Source organism: Mustela lutreola, chromosome 1 (assembly GCF_030435805.1).
Source record: "Mustela lutreola isolate mMusLut2 chromosome 1, mMusLut2.pri, whole genome shotgun sequence".
Classification (NCBI taxonomy): domain Eukaryota; kingdom Metazoa; phylum Chordata; class Mammalia; order Carnivora; family Mustelidae; genus Mustela; species Mustela lutreola.
In genome coordinates this window covers 129319876-129342850 of record NC_081290.1, presented here as the reverse complement: position 1 = coordinate 129342850, position 22975 = coordinate 129319876, and the positions used below count along the sequence as shown (strand labels likewise).

The 22975-nt window shown below is 40.9% G+C and overlaps 1 protein-coding gene across 2 annotated transcripts in view; it reads left to right on the top strand.

Annotated features, from left to right (window-relative positions):
• SPMIP2 (sperm microtubule inner protein 2) overlaps positions 1 to 22975 on the top strand; it is a 103665-nt gene that overhangs the window by 71511 nt on the left and 9179 nt on the right. Inside the window, exons 4-5 of one of the 2 annotated variants that reach the window (XM_059174341.1) lie at positions 16328 to 16517; positions 18150 to 18288. In XM_059174341.1, coding sequence (XP_059030324.1) covers positions 16328 to 16517; positions 18150 to 18200 — 241 coding nt within the window. In that variant the 3' untranslated portion in view covers positions 18201 to 18288. Of the gene's footprint in view, positions 1 to 16327; positions 16518 to 18149; positions 18289 to 22975 lie in introns of those variants that run through there. The other variant, XM_059174349.1, reaches the window with a different exon arrangement.

The window sequence follows — 22975 nt, the reverse complement described above, 5'->3', positions numbered from 1 at the left end:
TGTTTCTGAAAAAAATGTGCGTGGATGAGAATAGGGAAGACCAGAGAAATAAAGATAGAATTGTAGGGAATTCAAACTCCTGCTGTTTGAAAAAAGAGAAGAGCCACGAAAGAAGGCATAGAAGGTGCACCTGGTGGCTCAGTCCATTAAGCATCTGCCTTCAGCTCAGTTCATAATTCCAGGGTCCTAGGATGGAGCTCAGCATCAGGCTCCCTGCTCAGCGGGGAGCCTGCTTCTCCCTCTCCTCCTTGCTTGTGCTCTCTGTTGCTAGCTGTCTCTCTCTCAAATAAATAAATAAAATCTAAAAAAAAAAAAAAAAGACACAGAAGAAGTCCAAAGTAAAATAAGATTTTAACTGAAAAATGCCCACTGAAGAAAGTAGGCAGAAAGTCATCAGAGACCATAATGAGACTAGAACAAATAGAACAATTTGGGAGAAGTGGAAGAAAGAGGGATGGAAGCTCCAGTAGAATGGGTTGAGGTATGAAGTAGTCAAGTACAGGCATGGCTTTGAAAAATTTGGATAAGAAAGAAACTGGAGGAGATGAGGGGTCAACTGTAGGTTTTCTTAGGTTAGGAGAAATGTTATCCTAGAGAAGTCTTCCCTGCTTGGAGTGATGGGTAAGTGGTGATGCAGCTAGGCATGAAATGGCCCGGGTCAATGTGGAGACCCCAGATGATAAAAACTCCCTCATTTCCAGAGACTGAAAGGAAGGAGAAATGGTTTCCTTGGCTATGTAGGTAGAGATGTTCTTGTACATGTAAGTGTGGGGTAGGCATTGATGGTGGTGTTGAAGGAGTATAGATCTGATGGCCTCAGGTTTCTCGATGGACTCTTTTTTGTGTGTAGATTTTTTTATAATGGTAAAATATACATAATATAAAATACTATTTTAATCATTTTTATTGTACAATTCAGTAGTCCGTGAAGTATTATGCAAGGCTCTGTCCTCTAGAGGACTAATGAAAATAGTAGGAATGAGATGCGAGTAGGAATCTTGAGGAAATAAGGAAGGGCTAGGGTGGCTGTTGAAGATGTGCACTAAGGATAAGTAAAAAGGTTGCTGCTCTGTAGTACTCACCTAAGGTTGGAGACAGCAGGTCTACATCAGCAAGGATATCCAATGTCCAGGGAAGAGTTATTCACCTTGACACAAGACCCAAGAAAAACGAGTTGGGGCAACTGGCTCAACTTTTAGAAAAAATAAAATTACACCTATATCTCATAACATACAATAAGATAAATTCCAGATGAACTAAAAATTAACTATTTTAGAAGTGAAATAGGGGCTCCTGGGTGGCTCAGTCATTGAGCATCTGCCTTCAGCTCAGGTCATGATCCTGGGGTCCTGGGACTGAACACTGCATTGGGCTGTCTGCTGAGCGGGGGACCTGTTTCTCCCTCTAACACTCCCCCTGCTTGTATTCCCTCTCTCGCTGTCTTTCTGTCAAATAAATAGATAAAATCTTATTTTAAAAAAAGTGAAATACTATAGAATGAAATGTATAGGAACATTCATATTATGTTCATATAGTCTGAGGGTACAGATGTCAGGCTGTAGCATTAAGCCACAGTTGAAAATTTATGAGTGTGTTTTTCATGACTTTGTCTTTTAATGTTGCCTCATACTTACAATCCTCAAGAGCGTCTTGTGTTTATACTCAAGAATTCTAATTCAATTTCAATAGTATCACCCCTATTCATTGTGCCAGTTAACCTATGGGCAAGTGTAATACCAAGGAAACAAGACAATTCCTGCCCTCAAAAAATTATCATATGGGGAGAAGAAACACATCAACAGATAATTACACTAGAGTATATTAGGATGCAGTGATAGAAATATTGAATCAATATTTATTGATTACCTATTCGTGCCTGGCTAGGTCTGGTGCTGTGTTTAGAAACTTGAGAAAGTATAACAACGAAGTGTCATGCCTTTTACAATAGGGAGTATGTTAGGAGGTACAAGGAAAATATGTAACTGAGAAACAAAACTCTGTGGGAGGGTCAGAAAGGCTCCATAAGATCCCCTGACCTTGAAGGATGGTTAGGAGTTAGCTTCTAGAACTGCTGTAGCGGGATTGCTATCACTTCAGAGAGGGAGCTTCACCTATTCAGACACATTACCTTGGAGCACATTACCACATATTTGACAAAAACTTTTCATTTCTGGCTTCTATAGCAATGCATAAAGACGGCAGGACTTCACAGAATGCTGCAGCTTGTTTTCCGTCTAGCAGCCTAAAGGCTAACTCATTAAAATTCAAAGATGAATTACATGGTGGGTGACAGAACAAATGTTTTCTTCACTGAGCCGAGCGAAGGCCTTAAGACAGTTTTTCCCAGAATCTAATTCACTCTTTGCAGCTGTTTAGTAGGACGTGACTGAGGCTTCACCTCCTCCCACAAATCTACCATGACACCATCCAACCCTTTTTGTTGGAGGTCACATGTGTATGGTATCAAGAGAAGAATAGGAAAACAATACGTGGTTTGACTTTGGAATCATGTGCATATCTTACAGGTAAGATATATATCTTACCTTTCATTTATAAAATAATTTAAATAAAAAATCTTAAAAAAAACTAGACGTGTAGCCAGTTGATGGTTTAACCTACAAAGAGGGAATATTCCATGAGACTTTAAAGCACAGTCATTTGAGTACAAATATCTGGTGGGGTATACTCCAAGAACAAAAAGAACTGCAAAACGCTTGGTGGAAGTGTTAGTGGTGTTACTCTGACTCTGTTGTAGGTGTACTGTGGGATAAAGCAAATGAGCAAGAATGTGATGTTCTTACTCAATCATTCCTGGTTTGGTTGAGTACCAGGATTCCTGGAGTGGGAGAAGGGAAATACAGATGTTAAGATAAAGGAGCTGAAAAACAGCCCCTGAATGTGAGTGGAAGATACACACACACACACACACACACACACACATACACACATATATACATACATATATACATATATATACACACACATATATGTATGTATTTACAGACATTGTTTCCTAGCTCTATCCACTCTGAAGGCCTAGACATAGGAAGGAACTCAGTAGCTGTGAACTCCTCTACTACTCAGATTCTGCTTTCTGTCTGTCTATCTTTGAGTAAGTTTTATACCCAGTGTGGGGCTTGAACTCATGATGCTGAGATCAATCTTAGCATGCTGCATGCCCTACCAACTGAGCCAGCCAGGCCCCTCAGATTCTACTCTTCAAATAACTTTTCCACTAAAAGGAATTGGGGCTTGTGGAGAATTGGTTGATTCTGGATCTGGAGAAGGAAATGGAAAACGTGACTATAGTACATACTGTGCACAGTTTTATAGGACAAATGGCCAGTTTTTTCAACAAATAAATAGCAAGAAAGAAAAGGAAAGAGAAGAGGATGCTGGGAAAAGGGGAAAAGCTGGAGGAGGAGCTAAGAGATGAAACAGAACCTATGAATGAAAAGAGACTCAAAAGATTGATCAACCGATTGCAAGGTGCGAAGCTTATTTGGATTCTCTTTCTAACAAACTATCAAAAATATAGCGTTTATGAGGCAACTAAGATTTTAAATGCTGAATAATGGCAAAATTGTTAAATTTTCCAGAGAAATAATGTCATTGTGATTATGCTAAATAAAAACAGTTTTTAAATTTTTGAGAGTCATAAATATAGGTCGTTTGGAGAGGGAAGATTAATCTTATTAATCTTCTTAATGACTTAAGAAGGTTAATAAGTAGGATAGAGATGAAATAAGATTGGCTACCGATTGAAAAGGTTTGAAATTGGGTGATGGGTACCCAGGTTTCTTTAAAGTCTTTTGTCTATTTTTGTGTATAATATATTCAAATCTCCAAAGTAACTAAAAAGAAATTGTATCAACTTTATCCTTAGTTAATGAAGGTCAAGATTCACCATCTGGATAGATAAAACTTGTCCAAAACGAGATTGAGTCAATACTGTTGCAGTCTCCCAACTGACCTTCACCCGGATGGCCTCCAAGCCGCTGAAATATATGTTGTTCTCCTTTGCCGTTCTCTGATCCGCCCACAAACAAGTAAGGGATGCCCAGGAAAGCACAAAGAGAAACCTTGAACTTGATATTTCAGAGGTCCTTAGCTGCTGAAATTGGCAGAATTTCCTGAATGTCTTATATAAAAATCTCTCATATCTGTAGCACTAGGAATTATATTTAACATTCCTAAGAGGTGACCCTCATCAATCCAATATGCTGCATTTCTGGTAAGATTTTGGACAGCTGCCTCTGAGGCCATGTGTATGAGAAATAGTCACTTCATATAAATCATTTGAAAATACAGAATGGGAGTCAATAAACACCTCTGTGTATTTCTACACCGTGGACACACTCTTGGCAACAGGAACCTTTTGGAGGACATTTTTCTGCACAGGAAGACAACATGTTTGATTTTGATTGCATAACCCGTGGAACGGGAAGCCCAGCTGGGCCCCATAAGGGCAACCAGCAACGTGCTGGTGACATCACTGTGGCAAGGACAGCATTTCTCACATTCTGGAGCTCGAAGAAGACAATCTGGCAAAGCCATGAAAAAGTGTTCATTTAGGGTAATGCGAAATCTTTCTTGTTTCAATTAATTCTTTACTTCAATATAGTGGTAGAATATTTAACAAGCTTTTTGAATAAAGCAGTTGTGTTTCCTATGAAATAAAACAATAAATCAAACCAAACAATCGCAATCTGAGGTCTGAAGCATATGGTGTGTGTAATTTTACAGAACTGCACAAGCCTTTGATGCTCTCCTTCGAGAAGAAAGTCTGAGAGTGGGCTTTTTCTACTTAAAAGAAAAATATTCTTATAGTTAGCGATCTCTTTTGGTCTTTTAAAAATAGCTTTTAAGCAATAAACTTATGTTGGAAATACGCTGGCAGTTTGGGAAGACTTCTCTTGTGTTTTCCCAAACACTTCTTTGAGAAGCAATTTCATTTTTATCCTTGAGATAGTATATGTTTCATACTAATGTGAATTACACACATTTTGTTTGTTAATTTAAATAACGCTACCTACTTTAGCAAAACAGTTTGTGCCCATAGATAAGCAAACCCATTTAAGAAGTTTAGTTTTGAATTGTTAATGACATAAGACTGATCATAGGCATTTTGGCAAGTATAAAAGATTCAAACAAATATAAAAATGGTTCTACATTTCCTCATGAATGGTAACTTCATTTTATTATAATCAAATAACCTCTCAGTAACCATTTCATTCATTCACAGGCACAGCCGTAAATAAGCAATTGTTTATTCATATACTAATGTCCTTTTGCCATGTGTCCATTTTACATAAACTATCAGCTTTCTGTATGGTCTCCCGGAGAAACTGCTACATTGTGAAATACATACTAGGTATTTGGTCAAAAAACTCTAGCTAAGACTCTAGTTGTCTAAAGACAGGATTAACAGATAGAGAGCTCTGGATCGTCAGTGCTATAAATTACCTCAAATTGTCCTGATCATTCAGTTGAATATTATTTTGGACTTTTATCTTAAAAAGATTAAGTTACAACTCAGAGGTAGCCTGTTCAGTTTTCCTAGTATCCAGAAGACAGAACATTAAGCAAGTAGACATGGCATATGCCTTCCAGCTAAATCTCTATAAGCTCCTTTGGCTATGAATTACTAAAAATTAGCTTCTTTCATTAGCCTCTTTTTCTTTCCACTCAGTAAGAATCTGTTGGGCAAAAACTAACCTAGTATAAATTCTATTAGCATTAAATTTTTCTCTACTAATAATTGTTAAATATAATTGCACACTCATTTTGTTTGTTCAAATATGAACTACCCAGAAAATGTCATGTTTTTAATCAGCTCTATGACATTTGTTGATCTAGGATCAAATACATTTTAATCCAGAGGATTAAGATTAGGTCTTTTGGAAATAAGACACAACATCATTGTGCATGATTCTATAGGACCAGGGAGAGAAGGAAAATCAATGTGTAAGAAATAAGGTTGGACTTAACTAAACAAGGATATGGCTAAAGCTGACCTGGGGCACCCCAATTTCTTCAGCTCCTCCTTTGTGGTACTGCCCCTTCGAGACACATTCTCTCTAGAAGGGCCAGGTAAAATGCTTTATAGTGCCTCTCCCCAACCGTGTGCACTGGAAGCCTGGTCTCTGGTTGTGGAATAAAAGGAAACAGCAAGGGAGGGTCGAAGGGAGTATTTTCTCGGGCAGCTGGTGTCTCTGAAATCACACGACATATGTGGCTGCCTATGTCAGCAGGAACACCCACTCCATCTATGTAGAAGGCCAATTCAAAAAAGGAAAAATACAATTAAAAACATCTTTAAAGGCCTAATGGTAATTTCTTGGCAGGTTCCGACTTTAGGTGTAGATGACACCATAAATTCAGAAAGATCTTTCAAAAACAGGGGTCGTATTTTCTTGTGAATGTTCCAAAGAGAAAATAACAGGGAGAGAAGGCTTAGTCTCCCAGAAAGCAAAGATCCTGCCAAATGGTTTCTAAATGTGTTTCTCAAAAATTTCCATGTGCCATCAATGGTTTTCGAGTACTTCTGGAAATGGAAAGAGCAGAAATCAATGGCCCTGTGAGAAAGCAAATACTTAAGGTAACTAATGTGCTGAGAACATAGGTCGTCACCCTAGATGCTGACAATATATGGTCATTCAGTCACCATATATGGTGACCAGATACAGTACCAGTCTCCTCACAGGCTAGAGAGGCACTGTTCCATCCCTGTGACACTACACAGAGAATACTGAGGCCCTCAAGGGACGCTTCCACATATTTCTCTATTTGAAACTCAAGTGAGTAACTGTTTTCTGGGTCTATATTAGGCAACCAGACTGACTCACTGGAACCTAAACAGTTAGTAATTTGTTTCCTTAACTGTGGAATCCAGAAGACTGTAATTTTACCACTTATTAGCACTATTTTTAGCCAACCAAAGGGAATCCAAAAGATGTCCAAATAGTGGAAAAAGCTTCACTTTTGGGCAAGACCGATACTGGGTGGTCAATATCCAGAGTAACCAGTTATTTTGATCCGTTTAAGTAAACATATTAATTCAGGCTGGTTATTTCGCCAACATACTGAGACTTCATTGACTTGTTCAGTCATGAATCAAAGTGGCTGCCCTAGAGCCTCCTATGGGTCCAACTCTAGTCACAAAAAGGCGGGAACCCCGAAGACCAAGCAGAGCCCTACCCCTAGCAGAACCCTGTCCTCAGCTCTCCAGAGTATTTTCTCTGGCAGAAGAGTCTAAATGAGAGTTGTTTGTCCCCTCAGTTTTAGACAGTTACATAAGCGAGGCCCAGCCAGTCACTTCCTAACTTAGCGCTAAAGTCTGTTTTATCTTCTCAGCCCATTTCTATGCTGCCCAGGCTGTGAGGACAATTTTGGTCATCTTCCAAGTAACCAACAATTTTTAAGGAAAACTCAGACATGTTTTATTATAAAAATAAAACACGCTTGTGGTTTAAAAAATTCAAACAGCAACAGGGAGAGTATGAATTTAAATCAATTCCACCTCACACCAAATCTTCTATCATGTACCATCATAGACCCTCTCGCTGGAGAAGATGACAAAGCATTTTTTTTTTAAACTGTCTTTATTGAAGCAACCAAAACTGACGGAAAACATGTTCTGTGTCAGGAACTCTGCTAGACATTGAAAACACAAAAAAGTAGGAAACAGTTCCTTCGCTTTACTTACAGATTTACTGAGAGTCACCACGATGACACCAAGTATAATTGGTATGAACAACACAGTAACAGTAGTACGGGGAACAAAGGAGGGCATGACTGCGGCCCACTGTGGAAGGTCAGGCTGCTATTCAGGAAAGCTTTGTAGGAGAGGTAACACCAGCTACATTATGAAGGCTGCTTGGGAAATGAAAAGGAGGGCGTAGAACTAGAGCTGGGGAAGGAACACCCAGCCAGAAGGAATCGTATAAGCAAAGGCATGGAGGAGTGAACCCTTACCATGTGCTGAGGAAATGACTAGGAGTCTGGTGTAGCTCAAACAGGGTACTGGTTTAGGGGTGTGGTGGGAGGCAATACTGGAATTGCAGCACAGGGTCCAGATTGTGTACTATTGCAAATTCCATGCTAAAGATTTTTGTGCTTAATTCTGTAGGCAACAACTGTTGTTTTTATGTTTTTAAGTAAGGAAGTTATATAATCAAATCTGTGTGTTAGAAAGGATACCTGGCACATAAGGGGTGTAGAAAACTGCTGAATGGACGAGCAGAGAAAGGGGAGCCCGAGGGACAGAAAACAAGTTAAGTGATATTGTCACCATCACAATGAAGGGAGCCAGAATGATAGAGGTGGGGACAACAAGATGATTTAGAGAAAAACTTACTTGGCAACCAATTAAATGTGGAGGAATGGAGGAGATGGGAAAATCAAACGCAATTCTGATGGTCTCTTCTGAGTGGCTGGGTATTTGGTTAAGTCATAAACAGAAATACAGGAAGGAGAGGGTATTTGAGGGAGATAGGAAATGGGGAGATAAATTGAGAAACAATAAATGGCCAACACATTATTGAATTTTTACCATGGGCCAGATACTATTTTCAGTGCTTTATAAGTATTAACTCATTTAACTCTCATAAAGGGTAGTATTTTAATAATATCCCCATTTTACAGATGAGATCACATAAGTTTAGAATCCAACAACTCTTGAGTGCAAGTCCCAGCTCTACAGCTTTTAACTGTTTGATCCTGGATAAATTACTTAATCAATCTAACCTCAGATGTATAAAAGCAGAAAATGGTATCTACCATATGGAATTATTATGAAGATTAGCAGTAATACATCTCAAGCAACTAGCATAGTGTCTGGAAGCTTATATATCTTAACGAATGCAAGAAATTATTACTAGCTATGAGATATCCTGGCGCTATGATCAGAAAGGAGCTTGGAATTTCTGTTTAAGTTATAGAGGGGAAAGCAGAAATTTCAAACATGAGTGTATTGATTTGATTGGGTCCCTGGATATAAATGCCATTTCCTGGTTTGGAGATGGGTGGTAGTATACCAAGAGATGAGATTCAAGGATGGAATTCTGGGAGAATACCAATGATAAAGGAGCAAAAAGAATAAGAGATTCTTCTAAAGGAAATGTAGATGAGGTAATATAAGAGGAGGAGAGACATAAAGAGAAGAGCTCCTGAAGCCCAAGTGGAAAAGTGGGAGGAGGTTAATGTCAACAATTGCAAAAGCTTCTGGGAAGTCATACTAGAAAGTCTGAAAAGAGATGATTTGATCCGGCAGATGGAAAGGAGGTTGCTGTTGGCTGAAGTGAGAATCATCACAATGAAGTAATGGCAACACAAAACGGAATGCAGTGTATGGAGGAGGTGCAAATGAAGAAATGGAAACAGAAGACACAGGCCATTCCTCCTTAAATAGTGAGTCTCCATTTTACTTTAAAATGATTTAGTTCAGGAAGCACTTTGGGAATGGTGCAGTAAGTACCTCCAAAAATCTGTTCCTCCAAGAAGAAATAAGACCAATGGCAAAAATTATCAAAACTACCTATTTTTTTTTTCAAAGCACTGGAAGTTTTTCTTTCTTTTTTTTTTTTCAGACTCTTAATTATAGAGAACAAACTGACGGTTACCACTTGGTAACCAAGTGGGTCGGGGATAGGGGAAATAGGTGATGGGGATTAAAGAGTATACTTATAACCACACCAAGTAATGTATATAATTGTTTAATCCCTATATTGTACTCTGAAACTAAGAGAACACTGTATGTTAAGTATAGTTGAATTACATTAAAACCTTAATAAAAAATACAAAAAATAAATTGCTCTATTCCCACCCTTTTTTGCCAGCTCCATGGTTGCCTTGAAACACCCAATAGTCTCACAACCATACTAGCTGTGAAAACAAGAAAACAAGCAGCCTATTAGTCACTGGAAGAGAACCATGGGTTTGAAGCTCCTTGAAAAGTGTCATACTCAGAGAAATGTCACATTTGATCCATCTTGCAAATCCCTGGAAAAAGCCCATTCTTAGGGCTTGTCATTATTTGACCTGATTCTGTGTGAACAGCTCTATCTTATGGGGATTCAAAATCATCAGTCAAAAATCATCAGCTGTAACTGTTTAATACCACAGCTGCCTGAGGGGACAACACCGGTTGGGCAAAGAAGGAGTGGATTAAAAATCTTAAAATGAAAAATTGGGCAATGAGACATCCATAGGGGAATTTGAAAGGCTCCAACATATTCTTGGAAATATAGAAGGCTATGAACGTGTGCCATGCTGTGCACATGCTCAGGAAAAACCTAAGAAGGTGCTAATCTCTCGCCTTTGGCTAATCTTGAAACTCTATGCAAGTAGGAAATGAAGGCTAAGGTGGAGTTATAAGCTGCCTGCTATCGCCCTCACCCCGCAAGGACGACAAGACGCCCTGGTTTGGATGCATCTTCTCTCTCTCCTCTCTCTCTCTTTCTCTTTCTCTTTATTTCCGCAAGTCTACACACTTAAATACGCTTACATGACCAATCAGCGAGCAGGGTACAGGAGGGAGCGAATCAGGCTGTGCACCTAAACGAACAACTTCACTAGCAACCAATGCTGTTTACTTCCTCTTTGGGCGTTCCGCTTAGTCTCACGAGGCAATCCTAACCTGGCAACTAGCCAGGCGCCATCTTAAAAGCGGCGGAGGCCGCTCTGGCCAGGGGCCTGCCTCCGACAGCCTGCCAGAGCACTGAAGGTATGCCTCAACACACACAAAGGCAAGAAGACATATTGATTTGAGACATTTAAGGAAATTTCTACCCAATCATTAGGGGACCACTAAGCTAACCAAGCAAAAAATTCAGGAGGTACACATGACAAAATTTAGACAATTAGTCCAGGAAAGTCATTAAACAACCACCAAAAACAACAAATAGCAACAACATCAAGCTCTAGGGAGGGGAAAGAAATCTCATTTCCAGAATTGACACATTATATTATTTGAACTGTTAATTTTTTAACAAAAAATGATGAGACAAACTGTGGTAGTTCAGAGTAGGGTGAGAAAGACTGCAAGAGGGCATCCTGGACTGGGGTGTTGGGTCCTAAATGGGGTGAGGAGAACATGAGGAGAAAGTGGAGAGGGAGGTGGTGGTAGCAGTGAGACACTGGTTATCGACAGGAAAACCAGTCAAATAAGTAAATACATAAAGAGAATGGGAATCAGGTTTCTCACTGTAGGAGAAGAGAGCTACAAATATGGAAAGGGAAAAAGTAGAACACACACCCTAATGAATCCTGGGTAATGTTATCTGAGAAGGTTGTGTGACAGTGACACCTCAACACTAAGAGGAATATCTAGCACCTGGATCTTGGTTTGTCAATACCATTTTCCACTAAAAGGAACCAGAGTTCCTTCAAGAAATGGATTATTCCAGGACTGGAGAAAGGAAAGATGAACCTGGAACATCTTTTCGTTTTAAAAAGTAAGGAAATGCCCCCAAAATGATGGGGGCAATCAAAAGGACACAGAAGTGAGATTAAAAGAGCTCCCTCCAGCTGAATCTGGGACAATCTGAGCATCAAAATGAATGTTATGAACGGATCATAGACCAATGGACAAAACAGGAAATCCTGAGTCCATCCTGATGTTAATTAATTAATTGAATGTTTGACATGGGATGAAGTTTTTACATAAATTCAAAGTATTTTTGAATACCAAAATACTGAAGTATTTCTGAATACAAAATACCAATAACGAATGGGAAAGGTAATTTTACACCATCACCGTCCTGCGTTATTTCTGCCTAAGGATGCGCGGCCTGTATCTAATCAAGAGAAAACACAAGATAAACCCAAACAGAGGGACATCTACAAAATAACTGGCCTGTGTTCTCCCAAAGTACCAAAGCTGTGTGAAAGTCACAGGAAGATTAGGAAAGGATTTTAGATTTAAGGAGACTAAAAAGATGAGAAAACCAAATGCAATGTGTGGTTCTTAAATTGATCCTTTTGCAAAACAGACATTATTGGGAAACTGGAATGGTGTCTGAAAGGATTAGGTAATAACAATACAAACACGTTAATTTTCTGATTTCCTCTGCTTTTCCCTGAAGTTTTATTGGGGAATAATTATTGACATACCTCCTTGCATAAGTTCAAGATGTAGAGCACGATAGTTCAATTTACATATATTATGAAATGATTACCAAGTAAATGTAGTTAAAATCCATCAATTCATGTGGATACAAAAGAAAAGAAAGAAAAACAAATTCCATTGTGAAGAGAACATTTAGGATTTACTCTCTTAACAACTTTGCCATACATAACACAGCTGTGTTAGCTGTAGTCATCATGCTGCCATGACACACCTAGTGCTTCCGTATCTTGTGTCTGGAAGCTTCTACCTTTTGTCTGCATTCCTCCAACTTCCCCTCCCCTCAACTCCCACCTCTGCTTACAAGTCTGATTTATTTTTTTTCTATGAGTTTGGTAGTCTTTGTTTTTAGATTCCACATATAAGTGGAAGCAAACATTATTTGTCTGTCTTTGTCTGACTTATTTCACCCAGTGTAATGTCTTCAAGGCCCCTCCATGTTGTCACAGATGGTAGGATTTCCTCATTTTTATGGCTGAAGAATATTCCATTGTGTGTGTATGTGTGTGTGTGTGTGTGTGTGTGTGTGTGTGTGTATATATATATATATATATATATATATATATATCTCACAACTTCTTTATTCCTCCATCCATTGAGGGACATTAATGTTGTTTTCATGTCTTGGCTACTGCAAATAATGCTGCTGTGAAACTGGGAGAGCAGATACCTTCCTGAGCTAGTGTTTTTGTTTCCTTTGGATATATTCCCAGAAGTGGAATTGCTAGACCATATGGTGGTTCTATTTTTAATTTTTTTATGAACTTCCATACTCTTTCCATAGTGGCTGTCCCAATTTGCATTCTCACCAACAGTGTACAAGGGTTCCCATTTCTCCACATCCACACCAACATTTATTATCTTTGTCTTTTTGATGATGACCCTTCTAACAGGCATGAGGTGATATCTCACTGTGGCTTTAATTTGCATTTCCCTAATGATTGCTGATGTTGAACAGGCTTCTCACGTGCCTCTTGGCCATTCGTCTATCTTTGAGAAGACGTTTATTCAGGTCCTTTGCACATTTTTAAATTGGATTATTATTTCTTGTTTGCTATTGAGTTGTAGGAATTATGTTGGATATATATTTGGGATATTAACACCTTTGCAGATATATGGTCTGAAAATAAATTTTCCCATTCTGTAGGTTGTCTTTTCACTTTGTTGATGATTTCTTCCGTTGTGTAGAGGCTTATTAGTTTGGTGTAGTCCCACTTACTTGTTTTTGCTTTTATTGCTTGTGTTGATCTTCTCGGATTGTGTTAGTTATGTTGAGGTTATGTAGAATGTCCTTATTGGTAGAAATTAACACACTCAAGTATTTGGGTGATGGGTATCATGTCATACTTTCAAACTGTTCAGGAAAAAAAAGCTTTTGTAATGTGCTTCTACTTTTCTATAAGCTTAAAATTGTTTCAAAAAGAAAAGAATCTGACTCTTAGGGGTCTACTTAACATAAGAATAGTAAGATTGTGGGGCGCCTGGGTGGCTCAGTGGGTTAAGCCGCTGTCTTCGGCTCAGGTCATGATCTCAGGGTCCTGGGATCGAGTCCCACATCGAGCTCTCTGCTCAGCAGGGAGCCTGTTTCCTCCTCTCTCTCTGCCTGCCTCTCTGCTTACTTGTGATCTCTCTCTGTCAAATAAATAAATAAAATCTTTAAAAAAAAAAAAAAAAGAATAGTAAGATTGTTACACTAACAATCTTTGTTATCTATTTTTGTGTGTGTGTTTGCTGCTGTGTACTTGTATAACATCAAATCATTGCTGATGGCCTAGCATTTATGCCCCAAATCATTCGGGAGCTAAACCTTCTGCTCCTGGATTTACCTCTTTCAACTTTTGTGGCTCAGTTTTAAGTTCAATATGGTGTATGTAAATCTCCACAGTTACTGTGTCTATTATTTTTATAAGACTTTTAAATTCATTGAAATGCAACTAATTTTTAGCTTTCCATTGTTCCTGGGAATTCAAGATTCAGGGACATAGGATATTCTGAAATTAAAATAGAAGATTATAAAAAACTGCATACAAGGATTTTCCTTTTCTATTAGTACAGTATAATTATTTCTGTGATACATTATTTTTGTTAATTTTTTTCAAGCTTTTATTTAAATTCCAGTTGGTTGACAATATATAGTATAATACTACCTTCAGTTGTAATACATTATTTTTATAGAAAATATGGCACATTTGCATGAAATGATTCTCTTATGAATCATTCATCAAGCTATTATAAACTATAAACAACACTCCCCCCATACATTTTACTCACTAGCTCTCTTGTCCTTAAAACTTTCTTAGAATTATTCCCAGCTATTAATATGTGTTTGTAAATAAAAGCACTCAGACAAACCAGACTGTGATCTGCTCCTTTACACCTGCTGGTGGTGGGAGGGAAGAAGAAGCTGCAGGAGGGGTGCCTGGGCGGCTCAGTTAATGGGTTAAGCGTTGGCCTTAGGCTCAGGTGGTGATCGGCCGGGAATCCTGGGATTCAGTCCCAGGCTGGGACTCCCTTGCTCTATGGGAAGTCGCCTTTCCCTCTCCCTCTACTCCCTGCTCCTGGTTCTCTCTCTTGTTCTCTTGCATGCTCTATTTCAAATAAACAAAAAATAATCCTTAAAAAAATAAAGGGGGGGGGGCTGCAGAAGCAGGCAAGTGGGAAAGAGTAAGAGGGAAGGAACCTTCAGCAGAACTCAGCTTTGGTCTCCTTCCTCCCTCCCGTCACAGACAAGCTGAGAGTCCCGGTGAGTCAGGCCAGGTAATGAGTACTAGGGATCCTGTGATGAAAGAGACATTCTGGGCTCTTTAAGGAGCGCTGAGTTCAGAGGGGGAGAGACTGCTGCACTAGACATTTAAGCAGACGCTGATAGTTTCTACAAAAGAAGTCAAATGCAATGTGCTATCAGAGGGGAAAAAAAATGCTACCTAACAGGAATAAGGAAGGAGTCTTTCCAGAAAAGGTGAGGTTTAAAGCCTTGGCTGCAGTTTGTCAGGAGAGGAGGAGGAGGGAGGGAATTACAAGCAAAAGGAAAAGTTGGAGCAGGAGGCTGAGGGTCTGAAAGCCTGACTTGCTCAGAGCTCAGAGGGACGGGTGAGCGCACAATGGAGTGCTGTGTGGGTGTCTGGGAGGAGGGAGGCGCTGAGTACAGACCAGAAAGGCCCAAGTGGGCAAACCATTTTAAAAAAGAAAACAGATGAAAAACAAACAGCAGCAGCACACACCCTTGTGTGCTGTGCTAAGGAATTTGGACTTCATTCTGAAGGCTATGGAGTGTCAGCGGAGGGTTGCTGGAGAACGACTGGGTCAGCTCCTGCCCAGTGCAGGGATCTGTGGTTCTAGGGAGTGGGAGGGAGTGTCCCCGACCCCCAGGGCACTGTGAGAACGGCTGGCTCCCTCCCTTCATCTAGCTCCCTGCTCAAGGGATGCCTCCTACTCCTCAGCCCACCCCCACAAAAACAGCATGACTGGCATTTTCTATTCCTTATCTGGCTTTAGTTTCCTTCATGATGCTTCCCCAATACTTGACTTTCCTGTTTGCTGTCTGCCCATTATTGCTGTCTCCTCACCACCTCGTCGGGTGCCGGGCATACAGTAAGGGCACCTATCTTCTCAAATGAACAAAGGGTAAAGCAAACTGTCCAAAGAACTTGGGAACCCATAAAGCTCAGATGCTAGGAAGGGAAATTTGTAGTGACCAAGAGGCTCTGAGCATTCAGGAAAATGGATGGTAAGGCAAGAAGCTCTAAGAGATTCTTCAGAACGACAGACTTCCAGAGGAGATGGCAAATCCTCTCTCCTTTGATCTTTTTCTTTCGCTTTTCCCCAGGGCTGGCCCTTTGTAATGGGAAATCAGGTCTTAGTATTCTAATTTAGGGATGTTGGAACCTAGATAAGGATCTCAATGGGGAAAGAGAATGAAGGAGGATCAGTTATGATACAGGGGTGAATTCATCAACAAGGTTCTTAGATTAGTATCTATCTTGGGAGGTAGTTTCCTGAGCCTCCACAGCTGCACATCTGTTGGAGGAGGCAGAGTCCGGAAACTTCTTAAAATACTGGCTGATGGCTCAGGTCCCTAACTTTCTCGAGCCACACAGCTAAAAATCGAAGGAAACAGACAAATCTCAACTATCTGAAAACTAATGGACTTGTTTCTAGATCTTTCGAATTTGAGAACCAACCAATTTGTTCCAATTTCAGGCAACCAAAACCTGAGATTATGGATATGCAAGGAAAATACAGTCGTGGTTCTATTGCCTGGCATATGGGAGATTATGAGAACACCAATGAGAGAAATTCAAGAAGATCTGTCCTTGTCAGGCAGAGCACAACAGCATTGCCAAGAGCTTCCAGATCACCTAAGTTGCCCAAGGTGCCAAGAAAGGAGGAGGTACCATCATTTGCTTTTCTGAATCATCACAGAAAATGTTGAATTATTTTAAGATGAATTAGAGAAAGATAGTTAGTAGTACTACTACTAATAACCAGTTTTATAACTCCTTGTAACCTACCAGAACATTTTGGAATTAATATTGGATTTCCACAGTAACGTCTGTACTTTGGGTAGGCGGGTATTATTCCCACTTTATAGGTGAAAAAAACAAGAGGTTGTAGAGTTCAGTCCTTACAACTACTTCTTTGTCATATGAGTGAACCTGAAGAGAATGGCCATCTCCTTGATTTGCAAAAGCTGAGAAAGATCTCAGTGTGTAAAATGGAGGTAAATCTATAGCCATGTCAAAACTCTTGCTGGTTAGCAAGGTAAGACTGGTTAGCAGAGTAAGTGTATAGTTGTTCAAGTGTTTCCCACTGCTATCTATGAAATCTTAATTAAGCAGGTTGCATAATTTCCCTGGGTGGCTTTTTAATTTTTTAAATTTTTAATTTTTTTAAAAAGTGCATTTGATTTTCCACTCCATACTTTTAATGAGGGTTTTTTTTTTTTTTTAAGATAATTTATTTATTTGAGAGAAGAAGAAATCACAAGTGGGGAGGGAAGGGCAGAAGCAGACTCTTGGCTCAGCAGGAAGCCGGATGCAGGGCTTTGGGTTTGATTCTAGGACCTTGGATCGAAACCTGAGCCTAAGGCAAGATGCTTAACCAAATGAGCCACACAGATGCCCCCCGTTATAGGGTTTTTTATAAGTAAAACGAATAGTATTTGCACTAAATATCTGATAAAGTGATCATGAGAGTCAAGGAAAGAATGAATAAATATATGTGAATCAGCAACAATTAGCATAACCCCACAACAAAATGCACTTTGTAGTCATTCTATATGGAGTTGTATGAAACTTAGTATGAAACTAAGTTTCATGATAGAAAGGGAAAGGGATAGCTTGGAATAATTCAGACCTTCTTAATTCCTACATGAGAGCGTCTCCTTGCTCCATCCAAGAATCTTGCCAACTCCCTAGAATACTGTTTGCCCTCTGTCACTAGAGATCTGATTCATTAGCAATTAATTATATCTATTTGAAACATTCTGTGAGGGAGCCATGGAAGTCCTCCTTGGTAGGTCCTGACCCCAGAGACACTTTGTATTAAAAAAGGGGGGGGGGGCAGTTCAGCGGCTAACATTCCTCTGTGGTCTGATTTTGGGCTGGGTCCAAATGAAATGATTTATTGCAATGGGTGTGCAGGAGGCTTGGGCTAGTTACTCTCCATCACTGTACTAATTTTGTGTAAAGCTATCATAAATTCAAAAATCCCAAAGGCCTCCTTCTATCATTCACTAAATCCAATTGAGATATTTTTGTGCATTAAAAAAAAAATCTGTAAGAGGACTTTCATTTCGGAATGATCTCAAATTTATAGAAGAGTTGCAAGAACAGTACAAAGTGAACTTTGAAGAGTCCATTGTTTATTTGCTTTAATGCTTTCTTTCTAAATGTGTATGTGTGCATATATACACATAAACACACGCACATATTTGTTTTTCCAAATCATTTAAGGTTTAGTTGCAGACATGATTCTTCTTTAACCCTAAACATTTCAGAGTGTATTCCTTTTTTTTTTTCAGAGTGTATTCCTAAGAACAAAGATGTTCTCTTATATAACTGCAGTACAATAAGATCCACAGTTTAACACTGAAACAGTATTATTATCTATAGTTCATAATCAAATTTTAGTAATTGACCCAATAATGTCCTTTGTATTTTCTTCTCATCCAGGAGCCAATCTAGATTTTATACATTACGTCTTCATGTCTCTTCAGTCTCCTTCAATTTAGAACAGTTCCTCAGTCTGGGTCTTTTGTAACACTGACATCTTTAAACAGACCAGTTCTGTAGAATATCTCTTAATTTGGGTTTATCTGATGTTTTTCTCCCAAGTAGGTTCAGGTTATATGTTTTTGGCAGGAATCTCAGCTAAGTCACATCATGTCATTCTCAATGCGTCACATCAAAGAGGCACCTGATGTCAGTTTAACTCATTGTTGGGAAGCTTAATTGAGCACCTGGTCACATCTTTTCCCTTCCAGAGAGCGACAAAATACTATTTTACCCCCAAATAATCTTCTCTTTTTATAAATTAGGCTTTCTTCTAAATTTCTAGATACATGTTAGAAGCTTGTTCCCTAAGTCCATTTCTTGGACCAGCCCACAGGATTTTTGTGAATGATACTTCAATATGTACTCAAGCCTGCCCCTCTCTAATAGAAGTCCTCTTCAGGAAAAATAACGTGAAGCAAGTGTTCTTATATGTTCCAAAGCAAAGAAGGAATACAATGTGTGTAAAGCCTCCAACATACTGCTTTACCCTGGCCCGCAACGAGTGGCTGCCATGACTATAACACTGTACATAGTGGGGATGTCAGCACATTTTCCTCTTACGCTGAAGGAATCCAAGCCACGCATGGGCAGCAGCCTCAATAGAGAAGATTAAATAACTGTCAATGGTATTGGGGGCTTGATGTTAATCCTTCTTCTCATGAAGGTAGATGGTTGAAAATGGGGATATTTCATATTCACATTCTTGAGTTTGTACCTTTACTTATAACTCTAAGTTTGGAGCCTAATTACAATGTTTCTAAAAGTGCAATTTATGATATTTAACAGTATATATCATTCATGTATTCATTTATCCAAAACGAAATGCTCTCAAAATTGGGCACATTTCTAAACTGCTTCTACTATATTTCCCCAGTTTTTTATTTTTTTAATTTCAAGTTCTATCTGATAGTATATGTTACTTTCCCTTCTTGACTTTTGGTTCAATTTTTTCCTCACATAAATAATAGCTACTTATGTGTTGTCAAATGTATGTTACATACACTTTTAACACCATCTACTCCTATCTCATTTCTTGGCTTGCAGATGTTCTCACTGCCTGCTTGTCATTTCAATACGGGGACACAATCTCAGTGATGGGTACTTCCTCTCCCTCATCCATTCACTCACATCGAATCCAAAGGCAATAATTCTCAAATTTAAAAATGCATATCAATCGCTTAGGAGTCGAATGAAGGCACAGATCCTGAATCAGTTGGGCTGGGAATCTGCATTTCCATGGAACTCCCAGGAAAAGCAGCTGTTGTTAGTCCAGACCCTGAGTGGCAAGGTGCTTGAGAATTTGATACTGAATTGCAGTTTGAGCTATGAACAGGAGGAGCTTGGACCAAAGGGGAGGGGGAGATAAGGAAGGACGGACAGCTGGGCAAAGGTAACACTAATGTAGTGTCTTTGGTTTAATCCCGCTGAATAATATCATGCAAAGAACAGTATCTGGTGAGGAGGCTGGGAAAGAGGAACCAGCTGGGGCATTTGAGCGTCCAGTGCCAAGGAACTTGGATTTTACAGGGCTGGCTTTCAAACAGAAGTTGATAGTGTTAAGCTTTCATTCTGGAGGGGTTCAGACATCAGCCTGGAAGATTGATCAGACCTGTTTGATATGACAGGGAGACGAGTTTTGAGGCATTTTGGTAACTCGGTTGAGAAATGAGGAATTAAAAGAAGGCAAGAGAAAGGAGAAAAGATGACTCATTTGAGACGCAGAGAAAGTAGACTCAACAGCTCTTTCTCTGGGAACAGAAGTAGAGGCCAAACTGCACTGCAGAGTTTTTGAGCCATCGGGGCGGTGAGGGGAGGGGAGGCAGGGGGCAGCAAGTAGAAAATGAGTAGGAAGCAAAGAAGTGAGGGCCCAATAACCTCTCTAGAAAACACAGTTGTCGAAGGGAAGAGAGATTTGGAATCACGATGAGGCAGGGAGACACAGGGCAAAACATGGAAGAATTTCTGTCTATACTTAGAATAGAAAAGTCTGTAGATAGAGCACTTACAGATGAGAAAAAGGAACAACAACCGATGTCTTGAGGTCGCCAGAAAGCAGAGGAAGATGTACAGCTCTTGGAATTAACATACAATGGCAGGGACTAATCTTTTACAGGAAGGGGGCATTTTTCTCCCACTCTGAAGGAGTGTCATCTCCTTTCTTGCCATCCCAGAGGGTTATTTCTCACTCATGCTTTTCCTGTTCTCCCACATCTCCTTTGCCCCACATATCCAGAGACTATTGTGACTTGCCTGTCAGCCAGTCAGACAGGAATCGGTGCCATGTTAGAGATCTTTGCTTCGAAGTCTACTACTTACAGTCGGGTATGACAATATTCTGACTACCCAACTCCTTTTGGGGGGACATCCTATACATCATCTGACTGCAGCTGAAGTACCGGTTATCAGTCAAGGTCCTCCCAAGAAATAGAACCAAAAAGATGGACAGACAGACAGACTGATTGATTTTAAGGACTCACGATTTTGGAGTCTCTCAGATGCAAAATCTTCAGGGTAGGCCAACAGGCTGGAGAGTGACGTTGCAGCTCAAGCCCAAAGGCAGTCCACAGGTAGAATTCCCTCTTCCTTAGCGACATCAACCCCTTAAATCCTTCAAGTGTCTGGGTGAGGCCCACCCACATAATGGTGGGTAATCTGCTTTACTCCAAATCTACTCAGTTAAATGTGAATATCGCGGATCCCCACGGCGGCCCTCAGGGGACAAAGGCCGGCGGGGGCTCTGGAGGCGGACGACCCCACCACCACCCCCATCGCCCCCAGTTTCCTGGCCCAAGGCAGGAGAGCTGGGGTTGTGGGGCGGGACGCAGTCTGCCATAGGGAGCTGCAGGATGAGAGCAGTCCTCAGGTTTCAAGAAAACCTTGGGGCCAGAGTTGCACATCGGCCACCAGAGCATTCCTCGCAGGCCCCCAGGCAGAGCGCGACCTGGGGACCTGGAGCAAACTAGGGCGGGGGCGGGAACGCCTGACTGTGCATGGGTCTCTGCGCGATCCACCTGCCTTCCCGCCTTGCGTCACGGAGCCCCTCCCCCTCTCCCTGGCTTCTCTATTTCTTTCCTCGGTTGGTTCTGCGCCAGGCCTGAGGTTAGCCGTGAGGACTGTGAGCCTGGCCCCGCGCTGGCCCTCAGCCTACTGGACTCCTCAGGTCTGTGCCCCCTGCGGGGAGAGAACCCTGCCCGCACAGCAGGCGAGCCAGAGGCATGGCGCTGCAGGCTTCGCGGTATCCATTTGGATCCTCAGGACGCTAGAGCAGCTTGAAGCTATTATAACCCTGACTTCACAGCTGTGATAACCGAGACCAGAGAGGCTGAGAAATTCTTCCAGTGTGTCCCACAGCTAATAGGCAGCCCATCTGCGACCTTCACCCTGTCCAAAGACACCACCTGTGCCTGGCGCACAAGCCTTGCTAACTGATGGGAGTCTACCAGAACGGAGCCTTAAGAACAGGAGTAGACCTTGGAGGGGAGAAGGGTTGCTGGTCGGACACAGGGGTCTGCAGGAGAGAGGCCTGTAACTCGATGGTTTTGCTGAAGGCAGATAATATATGGGCCCGGCCTGACCCTGCTGTGGCTCTTGGCTGTGTGACTCTCCCGGGCTTTCCCTCCCTCCTGTGGGGCAGGGGATGATTGCTCTTTTCACTTGTTCTTGGGGGGAAGCACAGTGTTTAGCAGGACTCTAAAGTGACTTTCCTGACGGGTTAGCTCTGAAGCCCTCTGTGGCTATCAATGCCCAGCAGGAGTCGGTCCTCAAGTAGCAAACACTCTGGAGAAACAGCATTTTTGTCAATCACTTCCCTGAACCTTCATCTCGCTGAAAACCAGGTCCTGATTAAACCTAACATGGCCTGGGGTGGGGGTGGGGGAATGCCTGGGGGCTCAGTAGGTTAAGTGTCTGCCTTCAGTTCAGGTCTTGATCTCCGGGTCCTGGGATGGAACCCCTTGTTAGGCTCCCTGCTCAGCTGGGAGTCTGCTGCTTCCTGTCCCTCTGCTACTCCCACTGCTTGTGCTCTCTCCTTTCTCTGTCAAACAAAATCTTTAGGAAAAATAAAAAAAAAACAACCTAACATGGGGCCCATTTTGAGCAACCTCCTTTCCCACTCCCCCCGGAGGTGCCCCTCTGTCTTCCAACCTGGTTTTGAGTTCCTCTGTAGCTGCCACAGGCACTGATGTTATTATAGGTGCTTTGTCTGTAACCCTACACCCCCCCCCACCCCCTCAGCTACCAGGAAGACCCCACTTGGGACTGCTTTTTCCACCTCTGTCCTGTGCATTTCAACCAGTGCCTAGCATCTAAATATTTGTTGAATGCTAAGGGAGCGGATAAGGATTAAAGGAGGTGATGTATCAATCAAGCTTAAAAAGTTAAAAAAATATATTAATCACATCTAAAAAATATCCTCACAGCAACTTCCACATTCATGTTCGATCCGAATATCTGGGTACCGTGCCCTGACCAAGTTGGCATGTAAACTGAAATATCACGGTACCTATCTCATTCAAGTGTGAGTTTAATCCTCATGTATGAAGCTCCTGACAAAACTGTCCCTGCACCACAGAAC